Genomic DNA, 20,162 nt, shown 5'->3' with positions numbered 1-20,162 from the left:
GTGGTTGATTGTCATTCAGGGTCTAAGTAGACGCACTCATGTTTGTATTTTCCTCATTTTCCCTCATTCATATTTATTATGTTTTGGAAAAACTTTTTCACGTCAGTGCGTAGATCCACCCACCTCGTTATAAATATTTACCAGCGCAGCAGCAGACAGGGGACTTGGCACTGTTTTAGAAAGACCAATAAATAGGAGAAAAATAACTTAATCTTGAAAGAAAACAGGGCCAAAAATCTGATTATACTGAGAGGTGTTGTTGTGGCACCACCTTTTACATCGAGCTCCTTGTTAATACAAAGCAGAGGGGAACAACAGGAATGCGAGGATGCTCACCGTTGTAGGAGAGGCGAGGTTTGCTTAGACACATGATGAAGTGAACCTCCATTTCATTGGACGCCACAGACTTGGAGCAGACAGGACACTTGAATCCTAAGAAGAACAACAGATCACAGGTCAGTGTCTCGGAAATAAACATCAACGTGGTGATTGATATCATTAAGAAGTGAAGGGTGCATCATTTAACATGTATAGAAGAGCTGATAAATGAGATTTGAATGATGACGGGTTCTCCTTGTTCCTATGTGGGTTCTCTCTGTTCCTGTGTGGGTTCTCTCTGGTACTCCAGCTTCCTCCCACAGTCCAAAGACATCAAGAGGGGACGAGGCTGATTGATACTCTAAATTGACTGTAGGTGTGACTGTGAGTGTGAATGGTTGTCTGTCTCTATGTGTTGGCCCTGGGATGGACTGGTGACCTGTCCAGGGTGAACCCCGCCTCTCACCTGAAAGCTGCTGAGATAGGCTGCACCCCCCCCCCCCCGCAACCCTATACAGGATAAGTGGAAGACAATGGATGGATGGATGGGATGATGATAGACATTTATCCTCCGATGAGCCCGATGATGGAATTACCCATCAACATAAACACATCTGAAGCGCAGAGCAGACTGGACAGAACCCACACACACACACACACACACACACACACACACACACACACACACACACACACACACACACACACACACACACACACACACACACACGTGTCCAGTAGTCCTTTCATGCCACGTGCAAAAATGTTAAACTCAATTTTAAAAAGTCTACCTTGTCTTTCCCACTTTTCCTCATTTTCTTTCAACTACTGACACGGTGTCAGATTTTAAACATAGTCAAAGTTTTAACTCGTAATGTATACGTGTGAAAGGAACCCCTCTGAAAACCCTCTAGCTACATTGATATGACATCAGCTCGTCACAGATGATCCAAATTCTTGAATGTCATGTGACTCACATAAAAACATTTGGGCAGTGTGGTCTGGACGCAGGGTGGCTGTCTAGTGTTGTTCTCCTGGAGACCGTGTCCAAGTGTCCTCTAGCAAAATATGGTATCCCCTAATTAGCATTAACACAAATAGTGAGCCTTACCTGCCTTTTGACATATATATCACATGACCTTAGTAAAGCTATAGTGTATCATACTCTCACATAAATGAACGTCCCTTAATAATTCAGCAAATTGCTGCTAGGGTAATCTCGCAGTATGGGGACAACCCTGAACTGCTGGGGGGATGTGTGCTGAGCACACTCAGAGGACAGAGCCTGAGCACTTGTGACACCAGCAAGTTACTTCCTGTTAGCCGTCTGCTAATTTGACAGTAGATAAATAACGTGATCAGGTGGCTCTTAAACTTTCCAAATGGATCAAATTATCATTCCGTAGCAGTTGTGTGATGCTCAAAATATTTTATTCACTTTTTTACAGGCAAAACCTCGACAACAGGGGAGGTGCGTGCACGTCGTTAGTTGTAATACCGCTCACTGCCAGAAGATGGCGGCAGAAGCACCACATTACAGCTTTAAAGAGCATGTCGCTGTTGTTTAGTGCTTTGAATCGCTCTTTAATAGTTAGTTCTTATAAAGTGTGGCACACAAGGCCAATTACATCCTAATCATTATTGATCAATTTAGAGGGAGGAGAGGACTGGCGGTGAGATGAATCTCCACCTGGGTCTTTGTGGGAGTTTCTTGATCCCATAGCAACTGAGGGCCCAATTAATCTTCCTGACTAATGTCATTTTAATGATTTGTAGTTAGAGGCAGACACAGGTTGATAGCGAGCATCAGCATGATGATGTTTAGTGTTGTTTTCGAGAAATCTGGTGCAAATCGGTGAAATTTCACCAATTATTCTCCCTGTACAGTTCAACAGCTGCCAAAATGGCCACTGACTCTCAGAAACCGATATAGTAACAGCTGGATTTGCTGTGGAGCTGCTGGAAGTTACTCCACTGGCTATATCCTGGTGTTTCTAATAAAGCAACAAACGAGTGGGAGGAGAAATCTGTGTGCGTGTGTGTGTGTGTGTGTGTGTGTGTGTGTGTATGTGTGTGTGTGTGTGCACGCGGTAAGTAAACTTGCAGGTCCCCATGCAGCATTACAGCAGTATGACTCCTTATAATATGCAGTAAATATATACATTACATAATGAATATAAGATAGTGGTGTAATACACTACTGTAAACATGTTAGTCTCACTATCAGCTCTAGCTCGGGCCTGTTTTAACCCGACCGCCTGCTTTCAGTCTGTCTTCCCTCTGTATTTACCACCAAACAGTAAACACTCAACATTTGCTGTTTGAAAGCCTCAAATAACGTAAATCCATACCAGTAGGGACACATCACGGAAATAGCTCTCTTCCCTATTATTGAGTAACTTTATTACACCGACTCCTACTCAACAATCACATCCCTCGCTGTTGTATTTAACTCATACTTAAACCTCCACCACCGTGCAAAAAACAAAATCATTTTTAGAAGCCTTTCTCCCACAATGCTTAACGGACTGACACTCAGTAGTGATGCAGTAATTCAAAAGCTAGCAGGTTTAAAAGCTCATATGATTCAGATGTGTTGATTAAATTCAATTTATGTCGTCAGTCAACTCTATGGTGCCGTTAGCTTTGGCTGCTAACTTCCATGAAGTACTGAGAGGCACTTCTCCATCCGCTAACACACACAAGCAAACGAAAACCTTCCACTGGGGTAAACGGAGAGGACGCGACACTCGCTGGAAAGTTTTTAATTTAGCAGGCCTTAAGGGAGGAGGGTACTTAGAGCTAAAAGATGATTGTTTCAGACGGGATGAACTGAGGAGCTGCATAAAGGACCGGTTTAAAATAAAGACAAGGAATTTGCAAATCACGCGACTCCCGGAATTAAAATTTGAAGCTGGAAATGAGCATAATAGGTTCTCTTGAAATCACAATACAGGAAAAATTCAAGCTGCTGTGTTTCAAGTGAAGCAGGAGAGACGACCTCCATTCTTCCTGAGGTTAAGAGTTAGAATATTAACGGCTAAATCAGCTGGTCTTGAGCAGTCATCTGCACATATTTGCCCACTCGTATCCCTTTGCATATTTTCAACAAATACACACACACACACACACAAAACATCTCTTGTTTATTTCATCATGCTACAGCCCCCCGGTCCCCTCCTGTGCTGTGGGGATGGCAGCCTTTGGACTAACGATATTAGCTTAACACATAACAGATAATTAGATCAACTACATGAGTTGTACACAGTCAAAGACACACACACACACACACAAACACACGCACACAGCTGCTGTGACAGCTGCGAACAGTCACTCTCAGCAGAGGTAGGTGATGTGTTGTAGCCGTTCTGGATCTTAAGCTGACCTTGCCTTGTGTATTTTACTCACTTTGATGCATATACGCTCTTAAAAGACCTTGTGAGTGAGAATTGGCGCGCCGACTCTGTTTTTAGCTCTCGAAACCTTCGTGAGTCACGACCTTTTGGTTTTCACTTATTTGATTACGATTTTACAGGGCGTGATGCTCTGTTATGTCAACCCAACACCGTATGACCTGACAGCTAATTACATTATATTGAGTCATTCAGCGAAGCAATGTAGAAAAGCACATTTGATCAGAAGTGGAGGCAGCACACTCTTCTCTATTCATGACCAACGAGAGGAACGCGCAACAATTGTTGAGGTACTGTTGTGTACAACTATTGTGTACTTCTTTTAAATGTCAAGAGCACAACACTTTACTTCCTGCCTGTAGACCAAACAGACGGTTAAAATTCTGTCATGTTTTCAGAGCAGATTTGTGCACAAGAACATTTCATGAATGAGGCTCAGCTCCTCGTACGCTCACGAGCCGATTTACTGGGCATCCCCAGATAAAACGAGTACAGTGAAATACGACAGAGCTGCGACAGATCCTCCCTTATGAGCATTATGATGTTTGTCTGAACTGAAATTGAAATTGATTTAGAACATGAAGGAAAAACAATACATAAAAATCGACTGGTTAAGTCAGATAATTCATAGAAATGGCATGGGCATAATATTAGGAACACCTCAGAGGATAACTCCTCAGTGACAGGCGCAGAGGGAAGATTATAATCCTCATCCAGGCAGGGTTTATTGCAGGGGCTGTTGTATCACACTGCGTTCATGTATATCTAATAAACTGGCAAATTAGTGTATTTAAAGCAATGCCACATAAAATTAACTGAAGTTTCTGACTTTTACAGTGGCAGATTTATCTTTTATTTACATTTGTGAGGGATACGGGAAAACAAAATTAAAAAAAGCAGCAAAATGCATGTGCAAGTTTTGTTTTGCACGACAGTTAAATAAGAAAAAAATGTTTTAAAAGTCTGTTGGTTCAGATTTATACGCGCACACACCTACACACACACGCGCGGCAGTTGACCCACTTTCCCTCTTCGCCTGCTTTTTTCAGATGGTCCATGGGGATGAGCAGAGAGATGAAGAAATGAGTGAAGAGGTGCAGAGGGAAGGCGCGAGAGTTCAGGCATTTGAGGAGAAATGAAGGGTTATGATACATGGTCCAGCAGGACTGATGCGTGCGCGCACGCGTGTGTGTGTGTGCGTGTGTGTGTATTTCTGTTCAACTCAGCAAAGGACCACAAATCCTCTGAGACATTTTATATTCAAGGAGTGCATGAGGTCAGATAGGGACAAAAATAAATCATAGGACAAGGTCATAAATGAATTATAACAGTGCCTATGGTGACACTGTATGCATGCGTTTGTATGTGTGTGTGTTTGTGCGCGCATGATGTGATTGCACACGAGGCTTACGTGGGTGCGTGCGTGTGTGTGTGTGTGTGTGTGTGTGAGCGACCTGAGCTAGTGATCCTGGACTCTCAGGATTTGGTTTACGTCACTTGGTAGATTTCTCACCTAAATTTTCCTGTCTTCGGTGGACTGCACCTGATTGTGAGTAAACTGGGACATTTGTATCCCACTGAGGGACACTTTGACCCTGAAGAGACCATGAATCCAACATTCCATGGGGAGAGTGATGCATGACCACCGCTGAGAAGACAGTGAGACACTCAATACGTGCTGCCAGTGAAGCAAAAATAAAATATGCGAGTTGCGCAATTTTAAGTGAAATAGTTCATACAAAGAAATTATACACTGTCTAGAAAGAACACTCGCATCGTCTGCCAGGACGTTGTGTTTTCACGGCTGCTTGTTTGTTTGTCTGTCAGCCGGATTCTGCTCAAACTTCCAGGGGGATTTTGTCGACATTTGGTGAAGGAAGAACCCATTCAAGCAAGCGGATGACTGCAGCATTTTAGGAGAAGTATCAAAATTGATGAAGGTCTACGTCACGCTTTAACTTATTTCACTCTACTCGAACCCTCAAGACCCAGCAGATCGTGAGGAAACCTGGTCCCTCTCAGTGTTCCTCAAAGAAAACAAAGACTCAAGCTGCACTGACTGATTATGCTACGTAAAATAAATTGCCACTATTAAAAACAAGGTAACGACTTCTCTGCTCACTTGCGCTTTGATTTGTCAACAACTGCACTGGGACAGTTAAATTTGCTGTGACTTTCTGATGGATTTGTGGTTTTCGTGTTACATTTCTTAATCTTTTTGTGCTCGGCACTTTTATCTATTTTTAAGTCAAGCACTTAGGAGCTCTGTATAAATAAAATCGCTTGCTTGCTACAGACATTATCATATTGTATGTCGCAGTAAAAAGTGTAAATATTAATGTGGATGAACCGCTGGTCTCAGCAGCAACACCTTCCTCCTCCTCTTCCTCCTCCTCCTCCTCTTCCTCCTCATCCTCCTGCCAGAGATCTACAGGTCAAAAGTGGCACATTTGATTTGCTCTTGGTCTCTTTTGCACCTTTTTATATGATTTGCATCCTCTTTAATCATCATCTTTTCTTCTATTGTGGCACTTTTTTTTAACGACAGTTGCTATACAAACCAAACTCATCAGCATTATTATGGTGATTGTTACGGTGATTTGAGTTTATCAGCAGCACAGCGTGGCAAATATGTGGCTGTTCGTCTCAGCAGGGACGAAGTGGTTTTGCGCCAATCGAATATAAATAACATGATAATAAAGTGAATTTTAGAAGATCTTGTGTCACAGTAATGATTCTAACTATAACTGCTGTTTAATATCCAGGAATTTGAATTTATGTTCCTGACTGATTTCCTGTGAGAACTTGGCCAAAATTCCCATTGAAGTCACCCAGATAGAGAGAGAGGAGAGAGAGAGAGAGAGAGAGAGAGAGAGAGAGAGAGAGAGAGAGAGAGAGAGAGAGAGAGGGAGAGAGGAAGATAGGGTGGAAGGTGAACGACTACCGGCAGTGCAAAGCCAAAAACAAAACAGAACTGCCCCAACCCACATTTTTCTGCAGCAGGCAGAATAAAAGATACACTGATTAACTTCCCCGTGGACTCACATTTTAACAAGAATCAGCATTTCTTAGGAGCAACCACAGAAAATGTGAAACTTTTTGTGCTGGATTCCCTCTCCAGTGTTCTGGAGCCCCTGGTACTCTAGTTAGGACGTAAGCACAAAGATGCCCTCACATGACGAAATTAAACTTCCTCTCAGTCGTTCATTTAAATTTACAGTTTAAAATTAGCATTAGGATTGTTTTTGTGTCAATTATGTTCAAACTGACATCAGCAAGTTGCTGTAAACCACAGTGCAGTAAATGATGAGGAGGGCTAATATATATGTGTATTAAATGTAATTCCATCCCTCCCTCCATTTTCTATGCTGCTTATCTGTTACCTTTATCTGTTGCCGGGGGGGGGGGGTGGAGCCTATCCCAGCTGACATTGGGTGAGAGGCGGGGTTCACCCTGGACGGGTCACCGGTCCATCTCAGAGCCATCAGGAGCAATCAGGGGCTCAGTATCTTGCTCAAGGATACTTGGACACGGAAGTGAGGATCGAGCCAGTGACCCTTGGGTTGCTGGACGGCCTCTACCACTGATTAAATGTATCTGTATTCCAAGTGATTCATGATTAGATCAGCACGTCGTCAGTATCAGCAGATATTTGTTATCCGTTAAGTTTATCTGTGATGAATGTTCAGATCGGCCACAAAACTCAAAAATAGTTCCTTCATTTTTGCTCATTACGGTTGTTTATGATAAAGCAACATTGAGCAATGAGCTTTTCCAAATGTTTTTGAAGTAAAGAAAAAGTTTGTCTTTCAAATTCAACTTGTTTATGTGTGTCTTCCTAAGTAAGGAAAAAATCTGAATATCACATAAACTTGTTTTTATACAGACGATACCGGCAGATAAGATATCAACAAAAAAAAAAATCCAACGTCGGGTCCCTAATTCCAGACTGATGTCTGTGAACAGATTCCTGGTCCAGTGTAACTATGGAGCAGACTCTAGATCAGTTTGTGGATCAGCACCATCATTCTCTGTGCATCAAGTCAGAGGCTGTATGAATAAAGTCAGAATCATCTGATCTGACGCACATCTCGCTGATCCAACGCAACGCTGTAGATTTCAGTCCGCACACATCAAACCGTGTTGTAATGGTGACGTTTACATTTTACTAAAATTACAATTCACAACTGCAACACAACCTTCGACAACACCTCATCCAGAGCCGAATGAACGTCAGCGTCTGGATGAGGAACCGCTTTCATGTGTGATGCAAAAACAAAACAATACATTCATTTTCATCTGTCGTCTGAAAGGGCTGCAGGTGTTGCATATATTTGCCACTCTGAGTGTTGTGTTTTCCCGTTGTTGGTCATCTCTCTCTGATGTTTTAGTGTCATAAACATCAGTGAATCAAAGTCGAACGGAAACGACGGGCTACGCTGTGATGCGATGATTAAAATTCAGCGAGCCGCCCCGGATCAAAGCTGGATAATGACTCAAATGCAAAAAGGCTGCTAGTCTAGATTTTCCTGCAGCTGGCTCCTCACTGGGGATGATAGACTCCGATTAAATCAGGACTTCTCTTTATCAGGACCACCACCAACCGCATGAGCAGCTGCGCATGATTGCTCGTGCAAACTGCAGATTTCCTTTCGTGCGCCGCAGCTAAATCACATCGGACATTCGAGTGGAACACGTAATAATCACGCTTTTGTAAAGATAGCATGTATTCTGTGCTTACGATCATCCGCTGTGGTTTGTTCCAAACCCCCCCTGAATGTCTGCAATCACGACTAAATTATGACCCTTTTTTTTTTTTTTTTAAGGAAACCGTCACCGTTGTATATCTGTGTTCTTGGATTAAATGGATCGTTCCCTGAAACGCGTGCCTGTCACATTTGAGAGTGACGGATTCAAATCTGCTACTTTCACAAAAGGAAGTCTGACTTATCTTCAGTGTCACTGCAGAAACAGAAAAAAAAAAAGAATCACTTAATTACAGTTAAGTTCCATCCTCATATGATTATATCAGTCGACTGCTGATAACATATTTTTCAAGGGTAATTACCAAAAAAGCCATAGAGTAAATTAGACTGATAATATGGTAGCATGCTCAAATTTATCTCGAAATGAACCCGTATTTATTTCACGGCACGGCGACTAAACTAAAGAAGGAGGAAAAATAATTAACACGGATCATGTTTTTTTATAACACAATCCGTTTGTTCTCCGCTGAACAGAGAAGGAGAAGAAGGAGAAGGAGAAGGAGAAGAAGGAGAAGGAGGAGAAGAAGGAGAAGAAGAAGGAGAAGAAGAAGGAGAAGAAGAAGAAGAAGAAGAAGAAGAAGCCTTGAACAGAAAAAGCAGCACTAATAATAGGAATCAGTGTTGGCTTGGTTCTAGAGGCCCTCCGGTGCCAGACGTCTGTTCTCTATGCGACTACGTAGGTCGGCATATCTGGAGGGAAAAGACACAGGTAACAAGACGACAACAGAAAACCTCCGCAGATGCTCATTTACACCAGGACAATTAATTTTGATTTCACAATCTTACTGGAGTTGCATGCTTAACATGCAAATGAGGCATTGTTTCGTTTACGCATTTGGAAAGTAGAAATATGATTTTTTTTTTTGAGTTGATTGATGCAGTTTCGGGTGCTAATACGCAAGTTTAACTGTGCGCTTCTATTTCGCCGCTAATCTACTCAAAGTGACGAGGCAAATGTGCCACATAGAGAGACTTGTTCAACAGTTCACTGAGTTCCAGTTCATTTTTCAGGAGAAAAAAAAAATGGTGATCTTGTCTTACATCACACTGCTCGCTGTAAGCGGAGGAGTTCTGGGTGCATCACATTTTAGGAGGCAGAGAGAGAGAGAGAGAGAGAGAGAGAGAGAGAGAGAGAGAGAGAGGAGGAGTTCTCTCTACCAGCTAGGTTTCTGACATCATTTAGGATTTCCAAGGAACGTTTTCCGGCTTTTCTGGGGAAGTGAGCACCACATCTGTGCCTCTCATCCCCCCCACCCCCTGACGCTGTTGGGGGGGGGGGGGGGGGCCGTCATTGTTGCTGTGTTGCTGTTGTTGCAGGATGTCTGATGTATGAAATGTGACTGGTTGACACAATAGATTTGTGGTATAAAAGTGCAGGCAAATCCTCCAACTTATCAAAAAAAAAAAGTTCCTTTTGTGCAGCGTGATAGTTGTAATACATTTGTAGTTGTAATAAAAAATTCATAAAACAATTATTTGCCCAAATAAATCCCACTAGGTGTGTAAATTACTAAAAACAGAAGCTAAAGTGCTTCCTTTTTTATTTTAGATCAATTCAAACAACCGCAGAGGCCACTCTCCATTTAAATGCAGTTTTTTTAGAACATTTTCTTTCCCGAGTTTGTAAGAATAAAGAAGTAAAATCTCTCAGAATCCCCTGTGAGATCTTATTTTCGAAGAATCGTCACTGAAAATCAGAGAAAGACGCATCATGTGAGAGATGTAATAACCCTACAGTGTAAAACAGGTCATCTAAGGACAAAATAAGAAAGGCTCATTTGTTATGCTTGTCGGGTTACAAAAAGAAGTTATAGAAAACATGAGAAGAAGATTTGCTCAAAGAATATTGCCTTCATGCTAATATGATATAATGTCATAATCAATATTCATGCTGCTGGGGAAGCAGATTAACAGTACCTCCATACTGGTGGAAGGAAGGGAAACCCTCAGATCTCTCTCTCTCTCTCTCTCTCTCTCTCTCTCTCTCTCTCTCTCACACACACACACACACACACACAATCTCTGGTCAGCGCATTTTCAATTAAACATGTCTTTATTCATACTACTGCTAATAATAAAGTTGTTTCTGTCCACTGGGCCACAGCTGGTCGAGGAGGCATCAAGGTCAAGCTCACCATCACCAGCAAGTTAGACCACGACTCCTGCAGAGGTTTACAAGGTCATCCGCAGTCTCAGCACATAATAAATGACTGCTACTGTCCAGCAGCTGTAGCATTAGCAGCCTAAATTTTAGATGAGAAATGTTGACCTGTTTTCGTGTTCCTGAGCATCTCCCAGGGGCTAATGTATGTTAGCATGTAGGAGAAGGGTCTCAAATTGGGTTTTTGAGTCACAGCAGCATTTCAATGTCATTTTAAAGGCTATTTTAAAGTTTAGGGAGACTTCAGGGAAATAAAACACACAATGATGTAAAATCCATCCATCCATCCATTTTCTACCACTTATCCTGTTAAGGGCTGCGGGGGGGCTGGAGCCTATCCCTGCAGCCTTCAGGTGAGAGGTGGGGTTCACCCTGGACAGGTCACCAGTCCATCGCAGGACCAACACATAGAGACAGACAACCATTCACACTCACAGTCACACCTACACTCAGTTTAGAGTATCAATCAGCCTCATCCCCTCTTGATGTCTTTGGACTGTGGGAGGAAGCTGGAGTACCAGAGAGAACCCACACAGGAACAGGGAGAACATGGAGACTCACACAGAAAGATCCTGTGCTGGAGCCGGGGCTGGAACCCAGAACCTTCTTGCTGTGAGGGGACAGTGCTGACCACTGCACCACCGATGTAAATCTACAATGTTTTTATTCTTTAATAATATTTGAAATCCTTCCAAAAATGCACACTGCCACTGTACTTTGGCATAATAATATCTGAACTATATGAACAATCATTTTACCAAATCCAAACACAGCCCAAGTTCATTTTCACAATTAGAACTCTGCACAGATGCATACAGGCTTTAGTGCTTTTGAAAAAACTTCCAGCAATGACTTCCATTTATTATCTAAATAATTTACTCAATTAGCTCGGTACAGTTGCCCCTTAGTTAGATGTCAATTGCTTGGGGAGGATGTCTTCTCTCATAAGAACAAAACAAACCAAACTGAAATCAAAACTTTGAGCCCCCCCCCCTCCAAATAAACAAACAAAAAAAAATCAATGCAATGCGAACTGAACCTTGGGCTCGCAAAACCTTTGCACCCCTGTAGTATTTTAGTGGAAAAATGTCTGTCAGCAAATCCTGACTCATGGATTCGGTCTCGCAGTGACGGATTTCATCAGATCAGTCGTATAGAACAATTGTGAGGACCCTAAGCTGAGTGCCTGTGAGGTGTAGCAATACTGCAGCAGACGGTGTGATCAAAACCTAGATGAGTGTATTCCAGAGACGACGGCTGGACTGTAGATGGCCACAAACCTAAATCAAAGCAGAACCTGGGAGCAGAATGGATACACAAACAAGTCTCCCTGCTCCAATCAATAAACCCCTGACTACATTCAAACCTTTGATAAATACCTGCAGGACAATAATTACTGAGCCAATGAAGGCTGCGTTATTGTTTCCAGTCCAGGTTGTTATCTGCGTTCACGGCAGACACTTGGGTTGATAAGTGTCAATAGCTGCAGAGGACAGACAGACGTCGGTGGAGGAGGAGGACAAGGAGGAGGAGAGGAGGGAATCCAGTTTAACTGTGCAGTAAAATGAGGATCACAACAGTCCGGGGGCAGAAAGAGAGATGAATCATCCAGCCGTTATGGTGCAGAAGTGAGGAGGAGGAGGAGGAGGAGGAGAGAAACAGAGGGGACAGTAAAAAAAAAAGAGTAAGAGGAAGGTGAGGCAGAGAGTTGAAGGGGGAATTGATGAAACAGAGAGCACAGGGGAGCAATAGAGAGAAAAAAGCCAGCAAACTAAGACTACATGGAGACTGAATCATGGAGTGTGTGACGGAGGGGCACCGATGGGTGAGATGAGGAGAGGAGTGTGGGGGACCGGGGACGGGGGACGGGTCGAGAGTCTGGGACTGGAGGAAAGATGGCAGAGTTAAAAAAAGGGAGAAAGTGTGTGTGTGTGTGTGTGTGTGTGTGTGTGTGTGTGTGTGTGTGTGTGTGAGAGAGCGGTGTGTTTTTTCTGTAATTACATCATCTTATATATTTTGTGTGTGTGAGAGAGAGTGGTGTGTTTTTTCTGTAATTACATCATCTTATATATAGTGTGTGTGTGTGTGTGTGTGTGTGTGTGTGTGTGTGTGTGTGTGTGTGTGTGTGTGTGTGTGTGTGTGTGTGTGTGTGTGTTTTGGGGGGGATGAGGGGTTCTGTCATGAAGCACTCTGTGTAACATTTTATTTCGTAGTAAAAGTGCTACATAAATAAAGCCTGATTGACTGCCTGATCTTTAGCCATGCTAACTCTTAAACTAGCTAGCTAGCTCTTCTGTGTTTGCAATCATGCTAACATGCATCTCTCACAACAGTTTTTCTTCTTTAGCTGCCATATGCACTCAGTCTTCCTTTGAACTACATTTCGTGTTGTTTTTTTAGTAATCCAGTGACAATGAAGGCCCTCTGTTTTATTCCATCATGTTTTGTTCTTGTTATGTTGGGTTATTAATCAACGTGGTTTTCAAGGTGAACCTTTGAAAAGCTTTTGTATCATTGTTAACAGGTTTAATTGTTTTAATTTGTCTTCAATCTGGGATACTAATTCAAAGATTGCGCTTTCTTCTAGTTTTCAGGTTGATTTAATCAATTTTATCAATACCACCCAATTTGATTTAATTTTTTTTTTTTATTTGATATCATTTTTTTCTTCTTTTAACATTTGGTTCAAGGATTCATTAGGCAGCAAGTCGAGGGATACAGAGACTGGCCTTTGACTGGAGGTTGAAGGGTTAACTCCTAAGTATTTTATTATTTAAAAAAAGAGCCTTTCTAAGCATCCAAAAATAATTTAGTTAAACTTGACAAGCGTGGACTTGTATGTCTAAAAATGTAAAAGTGCATAACCAGGGGAAGTAAACTGCCAGGCTTCATTTTAAGGGATAACTGGTCATTCTATGGATGCATCAAGGCCATTTATTTTTATAATCATTTTCTTGTTTCATTGCTTGTGATGGCGGAAATGAGGGATGAATAAATTAATAAAAGGTTGCACTGTATTTTCTCCTCTCTTGATTCACCTCTGTTCTCTCATTTATAACAATCAACGCTTTAAAAAATAAGTGTTAATAAACGTGAATATTACAGCGTTACACATGTCACAGAGAAGCCACCTTCACCTCTGCAGGCTCAAGGAACTTTATCAATTTCTGCTCTAATTCGAGGAAAGCCAGGCCTGAGGACAGAGGGGATTTTCGCTCTGTGGCGGGGAGGTTGGAAACTGATTCAGCTGCAGATGCACACACATAAATTCATGCAGCCATACTGAGATTTAGCTCCACGGCAGACAGGCTGAAGGCAGAGATTCTACTGCAGAAGCACAACAAAGCCACTCTGGGGGTTTATCTTTGTGGCTTGGCAGACTGAAGACGGAGATTTAACACACACAGGCACTCCAGGCAGGCAGTGTCAGGCCGACAGATCGAGAGGAGGAGGAGGAGAGAAGACACCAAGAATGCTACCGGTGGAAAGTCTGAGACCAACTCCAGCGGTGCTGCTTGTCATGCAGTGAAGAAGACACAAGGATGGATGGATGGATGGAAGGATGGCTGAAGGAGAGCCATCCCATTTGGATGTTTCACTAATGACGCATTTTGTAAAAAGTAAAAATGTTGAGATAAAGTGCTACACGCTAAAGCTGTGAGTATTTGTGTTAATCCATCATATCCTTCCACACCAGAAATATAAAAAGGCGACCTCTCAGTTGAATATTTAGCAGCCTGCCATCTTTGAGGCTGACATTACCATTAATGGTGCGGTAAATTGAGTTACAAAACTTTCCGAAATTTGTTCTTCAGAGTGGAAGAAACCAATCTCACTTTTACTTCCTCGCTCTGGGGCTACTCATCAAGCATGAGGGCTTAGCTGGCTTGTCTCATGTTATCGGGCCAGTGTAGTCTAGTGTTACGGAACAATATTGGGAGTGGAAGTTTGCCATTGGATGATTATTAGTCAGCAGTCTGCACCCTTTCTGCTTTTTGTGTGCTGCCATTTTAAACGCCCCCCCCCCCCCCCCCCCGCACTACAAGAAACAGTAAGAAAACAGTAAGAAACTCCAAGTTAGCTAGCAAGCTTGTAGCAAACTACATGCTGAAAATGGCAAGCTGCAGGGACGTGTGGCTACCAGACCTCTTGAAGACCAACAAGTGCTTGACGGACAAGCAGTGGAATAAATATCACAATGGAATTCTGAGTTAAACTATTATGTCCTCTATATCCACTTTTGTTTCCATCATTCTACTTCTCTAGAGGTTTTTAAAAGTCTGGGCTTCCCAGTAGGCAAAGCTAGAAATAAGCCCCCCTGTTCCATTGCTTATATTTTGTTTCTGGATGCCCATATCAGGTTGTTATTAAATTGCTTGATCCCATAAACAGCCAACTATTTAACCATGGCAGCCTAATATTGTGGTTTAACATAACTTACAAATACATGAAAGCAGTCCGTTCTGGGACATTTATTCGATTATGGCTTTAGACATGTTGGAAATTCCCCCAAAATGTTTTTTTTTTTTAAATCTTAACCATATATTCAACCAAATAACTCATATTTTAGCTGTTCTACATGTCCTTTGATAACTCATATTCTTTCATATCTATTCACTAAGCCTCCCCTGAAACTGTCTGGAGCCCTCCTGGAGAGATCCCAGTTTGAACATCTCTGTAAAAACCAAAGTAACAGCTGACATGAAGGAACACTGCAGCATCTTGAGATGGAGATAGAAGATCAAACCCTGCTTAGCCGGTACCTTCTACACACCTGGCTCAACTGTTAATGCGGAGTTAACAGCTTTGGACATGGGATGTCAGATTCAGTTCACTTTGCTTGCAAAAGCCAATGTAAGAAAGGTTTCTCAACAAGCAGTTGTGATGGAGTACACTTAGGAGTTTACCGGCAGCCTGGCAGCTCTGTGAGGCAGAAATCAGATCAATGCTGAGGATGCTAACAGGCTCTCCATGACACTGCTAGCATGTGTAGCTTGCTAACATATGTGTTAGCAAGCTATCATTTGTTAATTAGCCCTTAAACCAAAAGTGCACTCAATGATAATGTGTGGTTAATTGGGTAATTTGTCAAAGAAGGAATTATTAAATGGATTTCAGCAGTTCCCTCCAAAGGGTGATGCAGAGGCGCCTCGTTCAGCCGTTCACACGCACTCTGAGCGTGAAGGACGTGAGAGTGAGGGCTTCTCAACAAGCTGCGTGATGTCTGACTGCTCACGGTTTTTGCCCTGTTAAATTTCCTTTTGTGTTTTTCTCTGTATCTCCAGGAGAAAATCTGATCCCCGCAGTTGTAAACAACAACAGTCCTGTGAGTAACAGACACAGCACCAATGTTAATCAATGAAAAGTGGCCACGCTTTTGTCATCACGCCATCTGCTTCTATGACTGCAAGGTCACGGTTGTGTTTTTGTACTAAAATAGGTCTTGTTGCTCTGTGTTGATTTACTTTTGCACATTAACATAATCAGTGTTAATTCATTCTGTTGTACAGGTAAAATTAGTGTTAAATCAAACTACATGTGATATTTCAGTCTTTTTATTTCTTTCCCAATTTTTACTTGTACACGTGTGACCTCTGTTGTCTTTGCCACCTTGAATATGTAATAGCTTAACACTTGCATCTCTAAATACAGCTTAAAATACACAGCCATGTACACGCACACACACACACACACACACACACACACACACACACACACACACACACAACCTTAGAACCTCCCTGCTCAGACAGGAGGAAGCCTGATTGATCAAGCCGCCTACTAATGTCATCATGACCATAAATGGCAGCCCTGGAAATTGTTGATTACATCACCACTTACAACTAACACAACTCTCGTCAACAAACTCTCCATACCTTACCGGAAAGACCAGCAGTTTCCATGGGAACAGGACAGAACAAGAGAAAGAGAAAAAGTAGACTGAGTGAGATGGAGAGGAAGAGAAGAGGATGGATGTTGGGGGTGTCGAGAAGAGAGAGATTACCAAAACAGACATATTGTTTTTGTCACACAGGGAGGTCATGTGATCTTTAATGGCAGTAAGGTGGAGGGAGCAGAAAGGTGGGAGATGTAAAATTAGATTGAGTGGAACAAAAAAAAAAAATGGTCGCAGATGCAGCTTGAATTCTGCGTGTGTGTGTGTGTGTGTGTGTGTGTCCGTCCTGCGTCATCAGGGGTTAAATTAGGTTGTTTGCAGGAGTCCCTGAATGCTCAATCAGGACACCACAGTGGGCCTGACGGGAATCAGTAAACAACATGGTGAATGGAAGTCAGGAATTATGTGAGCAATACTGCAACGAGGCTTGCAAATGAATTCATATTTGTATCAGTATCAGAACCAAAATAAATTTTAGACAAAATTGAAAGTCAAAGCTCTAGTTTATCTGGTTACCTGGGTTCTTCACTGGGCTGTAGTCCAGACCACCAAATGGAATCATTCATAGAGGGTAACATACATGCCAGGACATCATTAGAAACAAAGGACAAAAATTTAAAGATTAAGGCTCACCTTTTTTTTTAGGATAAATGTAAAATTGACTAAAAATATTGACATTTTGTACTTGAATTTCAGGGGATAAAAATCCTGAAATTCAGTTCAATTCAACTCTTTTTTTGTGTACTTCTGTTATTACACACTTACAACCCACAGTTACGCTAAAAAACTGCTAGATATTGAAAGCTAAGGTAATCTTGAAGGAAGACAACAATCACACACAGCACATTTGCTGACATCTTTAAAGCTAAATAACTGAATCAATCCACACATCCTGGTTCAGGCTTGGGAGTGAAAGGGTTCATTTTCCTACAATATGCAGAACATGCAACTGCAAGATGATAGATATCCACCCGCTGCTGAGACGCCGTGAGGCGGTTTTCCGACCGCTGGATGTATTGACAGACTTTATGGAGTCTTGCTTGTTGTTAGCTAGTCTTTGCTAGCAAACTATCCACAGTCTGAAATTTCAATATTTTTTCAATGTACTGGAGGCAAATACCCGACTGAAAAGAGAGGAGGAGCTTCCCAAACACCTCAGAGATCTCTGGGACGTCCAAAGGAAAGGATTTGACTTATGAACTCAAAACTATGGTGTATTCGGCTACTCAATGTGAAGCTACAACCGGCAGCATTTGAGATTAATTTTTGCAAAGGGCACAGGAAACAAGGGCAAACAGAAGCTCTAAATCTCACTCATTAGCACACACTAATTCTCACTTGTTTAATCTGTGCAAAAACCAAGATATAACATGTTAATTAGTGAGCTTTAGCAGGGCTGATTGGCAGAGTTGTTGTTGGGTTTTTTGTTGTTGTTGTTGTTATTTTTTTAAATCTTGCCAAGCTTCCAGTCTTTATGTTTTTATGCGAAGCTTAATGGCTGCTGGCTGTAGCTTCATATTTAGTGTGCACAGGCATCAAAGTGGTATTGATCTTCTCATCCAGCTCGAAGCATGAAAGCTCCCCTGAAACAACAAATCAGCACCCGTTTAATATTCTTCTTACTGCTGTCTCACTGTTGTGCAAGGTGAGCGCCGACTGTGACGAGTTAAATCGCCCAGTAAACCCTGTGAATTCGAAATGTATTCAGTCTTGACACCTAAGAGGAACTCCGACACTGCAGCACTTGTTGCTGGGATTCGTTCATTATCAACCGTGTGTTTCAGTTTGAACATAATTTCCGCCCCTTTAATTCCAAAAATGGCTGCTGCAGAGCCCTGTCTGAGCATCTGAATCCAATATTGTGCATCCTTATCAGGTTTCTCTGGTACTTTCCAAGCCAGTAAACAGAGAAATAAAGGGACTTATAATATGAATTAAATTAAACCTGAAAATAAAACTTTAATTCAAATCATTTCCAAACCAAGAGGGGGGTGGCAGGAAGTGGGCTTTTTAATCACAAGGCATTCTGGGAATGCAGGAAATCACCTGAAGTAGGCCTACATTCAAGCTTCAAGTAAGATAATCAAGGACAATGGGTTAATTATCAAACTACAGCACCAGATCCTGAGGAAACGACGAGCGCTGCCTGACAAGGGCAGATGATGGCCGACGCAGTGAGGAGAAAACATTCAGATCAGACGACTGGCTTCTTAACTACCTTTTGCAGTCGCACAAGTCAGAGGTTTATCTTTAGAAAGTCTCAGCTCTGCTGTGACGACATTTAGTCGCTGTCCTTAGCAACAGTCACCGTGCCCACCAACAGCCGCGGTGACCGCTGGGGCCCTCGCTGCCTGTAATTGGCCCGCCTGTTGCAATTACACTACATATGGTGTTGACATGCAGCCACACAGCTGATGGCAACATTTGGAACCTTTTGAAATGAATTTTTTGACTCTGGTTGTGTGTGTGTGTTTGGGGGGGGGGGGGGAGATCAGATTAGATTAGATGGGAGCATTACACTATAACAAATAAACTCCAATAACCACAATCTGTAATACTTCCTCTCTTTCTTTGCTGACCTCATGCTATGTTTCTTTTCTTCATGTTCCATGTGTAAATAGCATTTGTGTGTGTGTGGGGGGGGGGGGGTGACATTTACACAGGTGAGGAGAGTGTGTGTGTGTGTGTGTGTGTGTGTGTGTGGGCTTCAGTACATACATAAAATAACATTAGTGATTTGAGCTATGTGGTTGTCACAGCAACAAAAACCCACCTCCAAACCATGCCTCCCTCCTTCTCTCCTTGTTCCACATCTCAATTCTGCCCTTGTATGTGAAATATGTATGTGTGTGTCCTCATATGCCTCTGGTGTGCACTGCTCAGAGTCAACTGGGGGGGCAAGAAAATATGGGGTGTGCGTGTGTGTGAGAGAGAGAGAGAGAGAGAGAGAGAGAGAGAGAGAGAGAGAGAGAGAGAGAGAGAGAGAGAGAGAGAGGTTGAAACAGAAATAAATTGCAATGCTGACCTATATTCCTGAATCCCGCAACCAGACGGTTGAGCGGCACAGATGTTTCCCCAATCCCTGTGTTCCTGAAACTGTCGACCGTGAAATCCAGCCACAACATCCAGCAGTGTGGACGGGAGTCGCTCTCATTGCGTACATTATGCATCAGCGGTGTGGTTATTTGTTTGTGCGTGTGGCTGCTGCTGCTGCTTCGATATGCGTGGGAAGGTGTATGTCGATTCAGTCCTGTGCTGATTTCAGTCTCGTCTCTGTGTGCATCACCTATGGACGCCATTGTCATGAATCTGCATATGGAAAAAAGGCTCCTTTCGCCCCTTCAAAACATGATGATGCAACCGCAGGACAAGCAGCCTCAACGGAGACTTCATCCAGGCCTCTTCAGGGCACAAGAGAGAAACCTTTTTTTTTTTCTAACTCCTGTTCATCTCACTGCTGCATCATCAGGAGGGCGACAGAAGGGTCCTACAGGAAGTACCGAGGTGGAAGCTATGAGAGGGTCGTCTCATTAACTGTGGCTATTTTGCTTTTTTGTATTTATCTTCTAATATGAGAGATCTCGGTCATTCTACTCAACTAAAACTAA

At 42.5% G+C, this 20,162-nt stretch overlaps 1 protein-coding gene across 1 annotated transcript in view; it reads right to left on the bottom strand.

Moving 5' to 3' along the window:
* The window catches only part of znrf1 (zinc and ring finger 1), a 49,423-nt gene that overhangs the window by 16,799 nt on the left and 12,462 nt on the right, over positions 1-20,162 (bottom strand). Inside the window, exon 2 of the mRNA XM_086208643.1 lies at positions 337-432. Within this exon, the coding sequence (XP_086064769.1) occupies positions 337-432 (96 nt within the window). The remainder of the gene's footprint in view (positions 1-336; positions 433-20,162) is intronic.

Source organism: Aulostomus chinensis, chromosome 7 (assembly GCF_037954235.1).
Source record: "Aulostomus chinensis isolate RoL2024-O1b breed Wild chromosome 7, RoL_Achi_v1.0, whole genome shotgun sequence".
Lineage (NCBI taxonomy): Eukaryota > Metazoa > Chordata > Actinopteri > Syngnathiformes > Aulostomidae > Aulostomus > Aulostomus chinensis.
The sequence above is the reverse complement of the archived record's forward strand: the minus strand, read 5'-3'. Positions and strand labels throughout refer to the sequence as shown.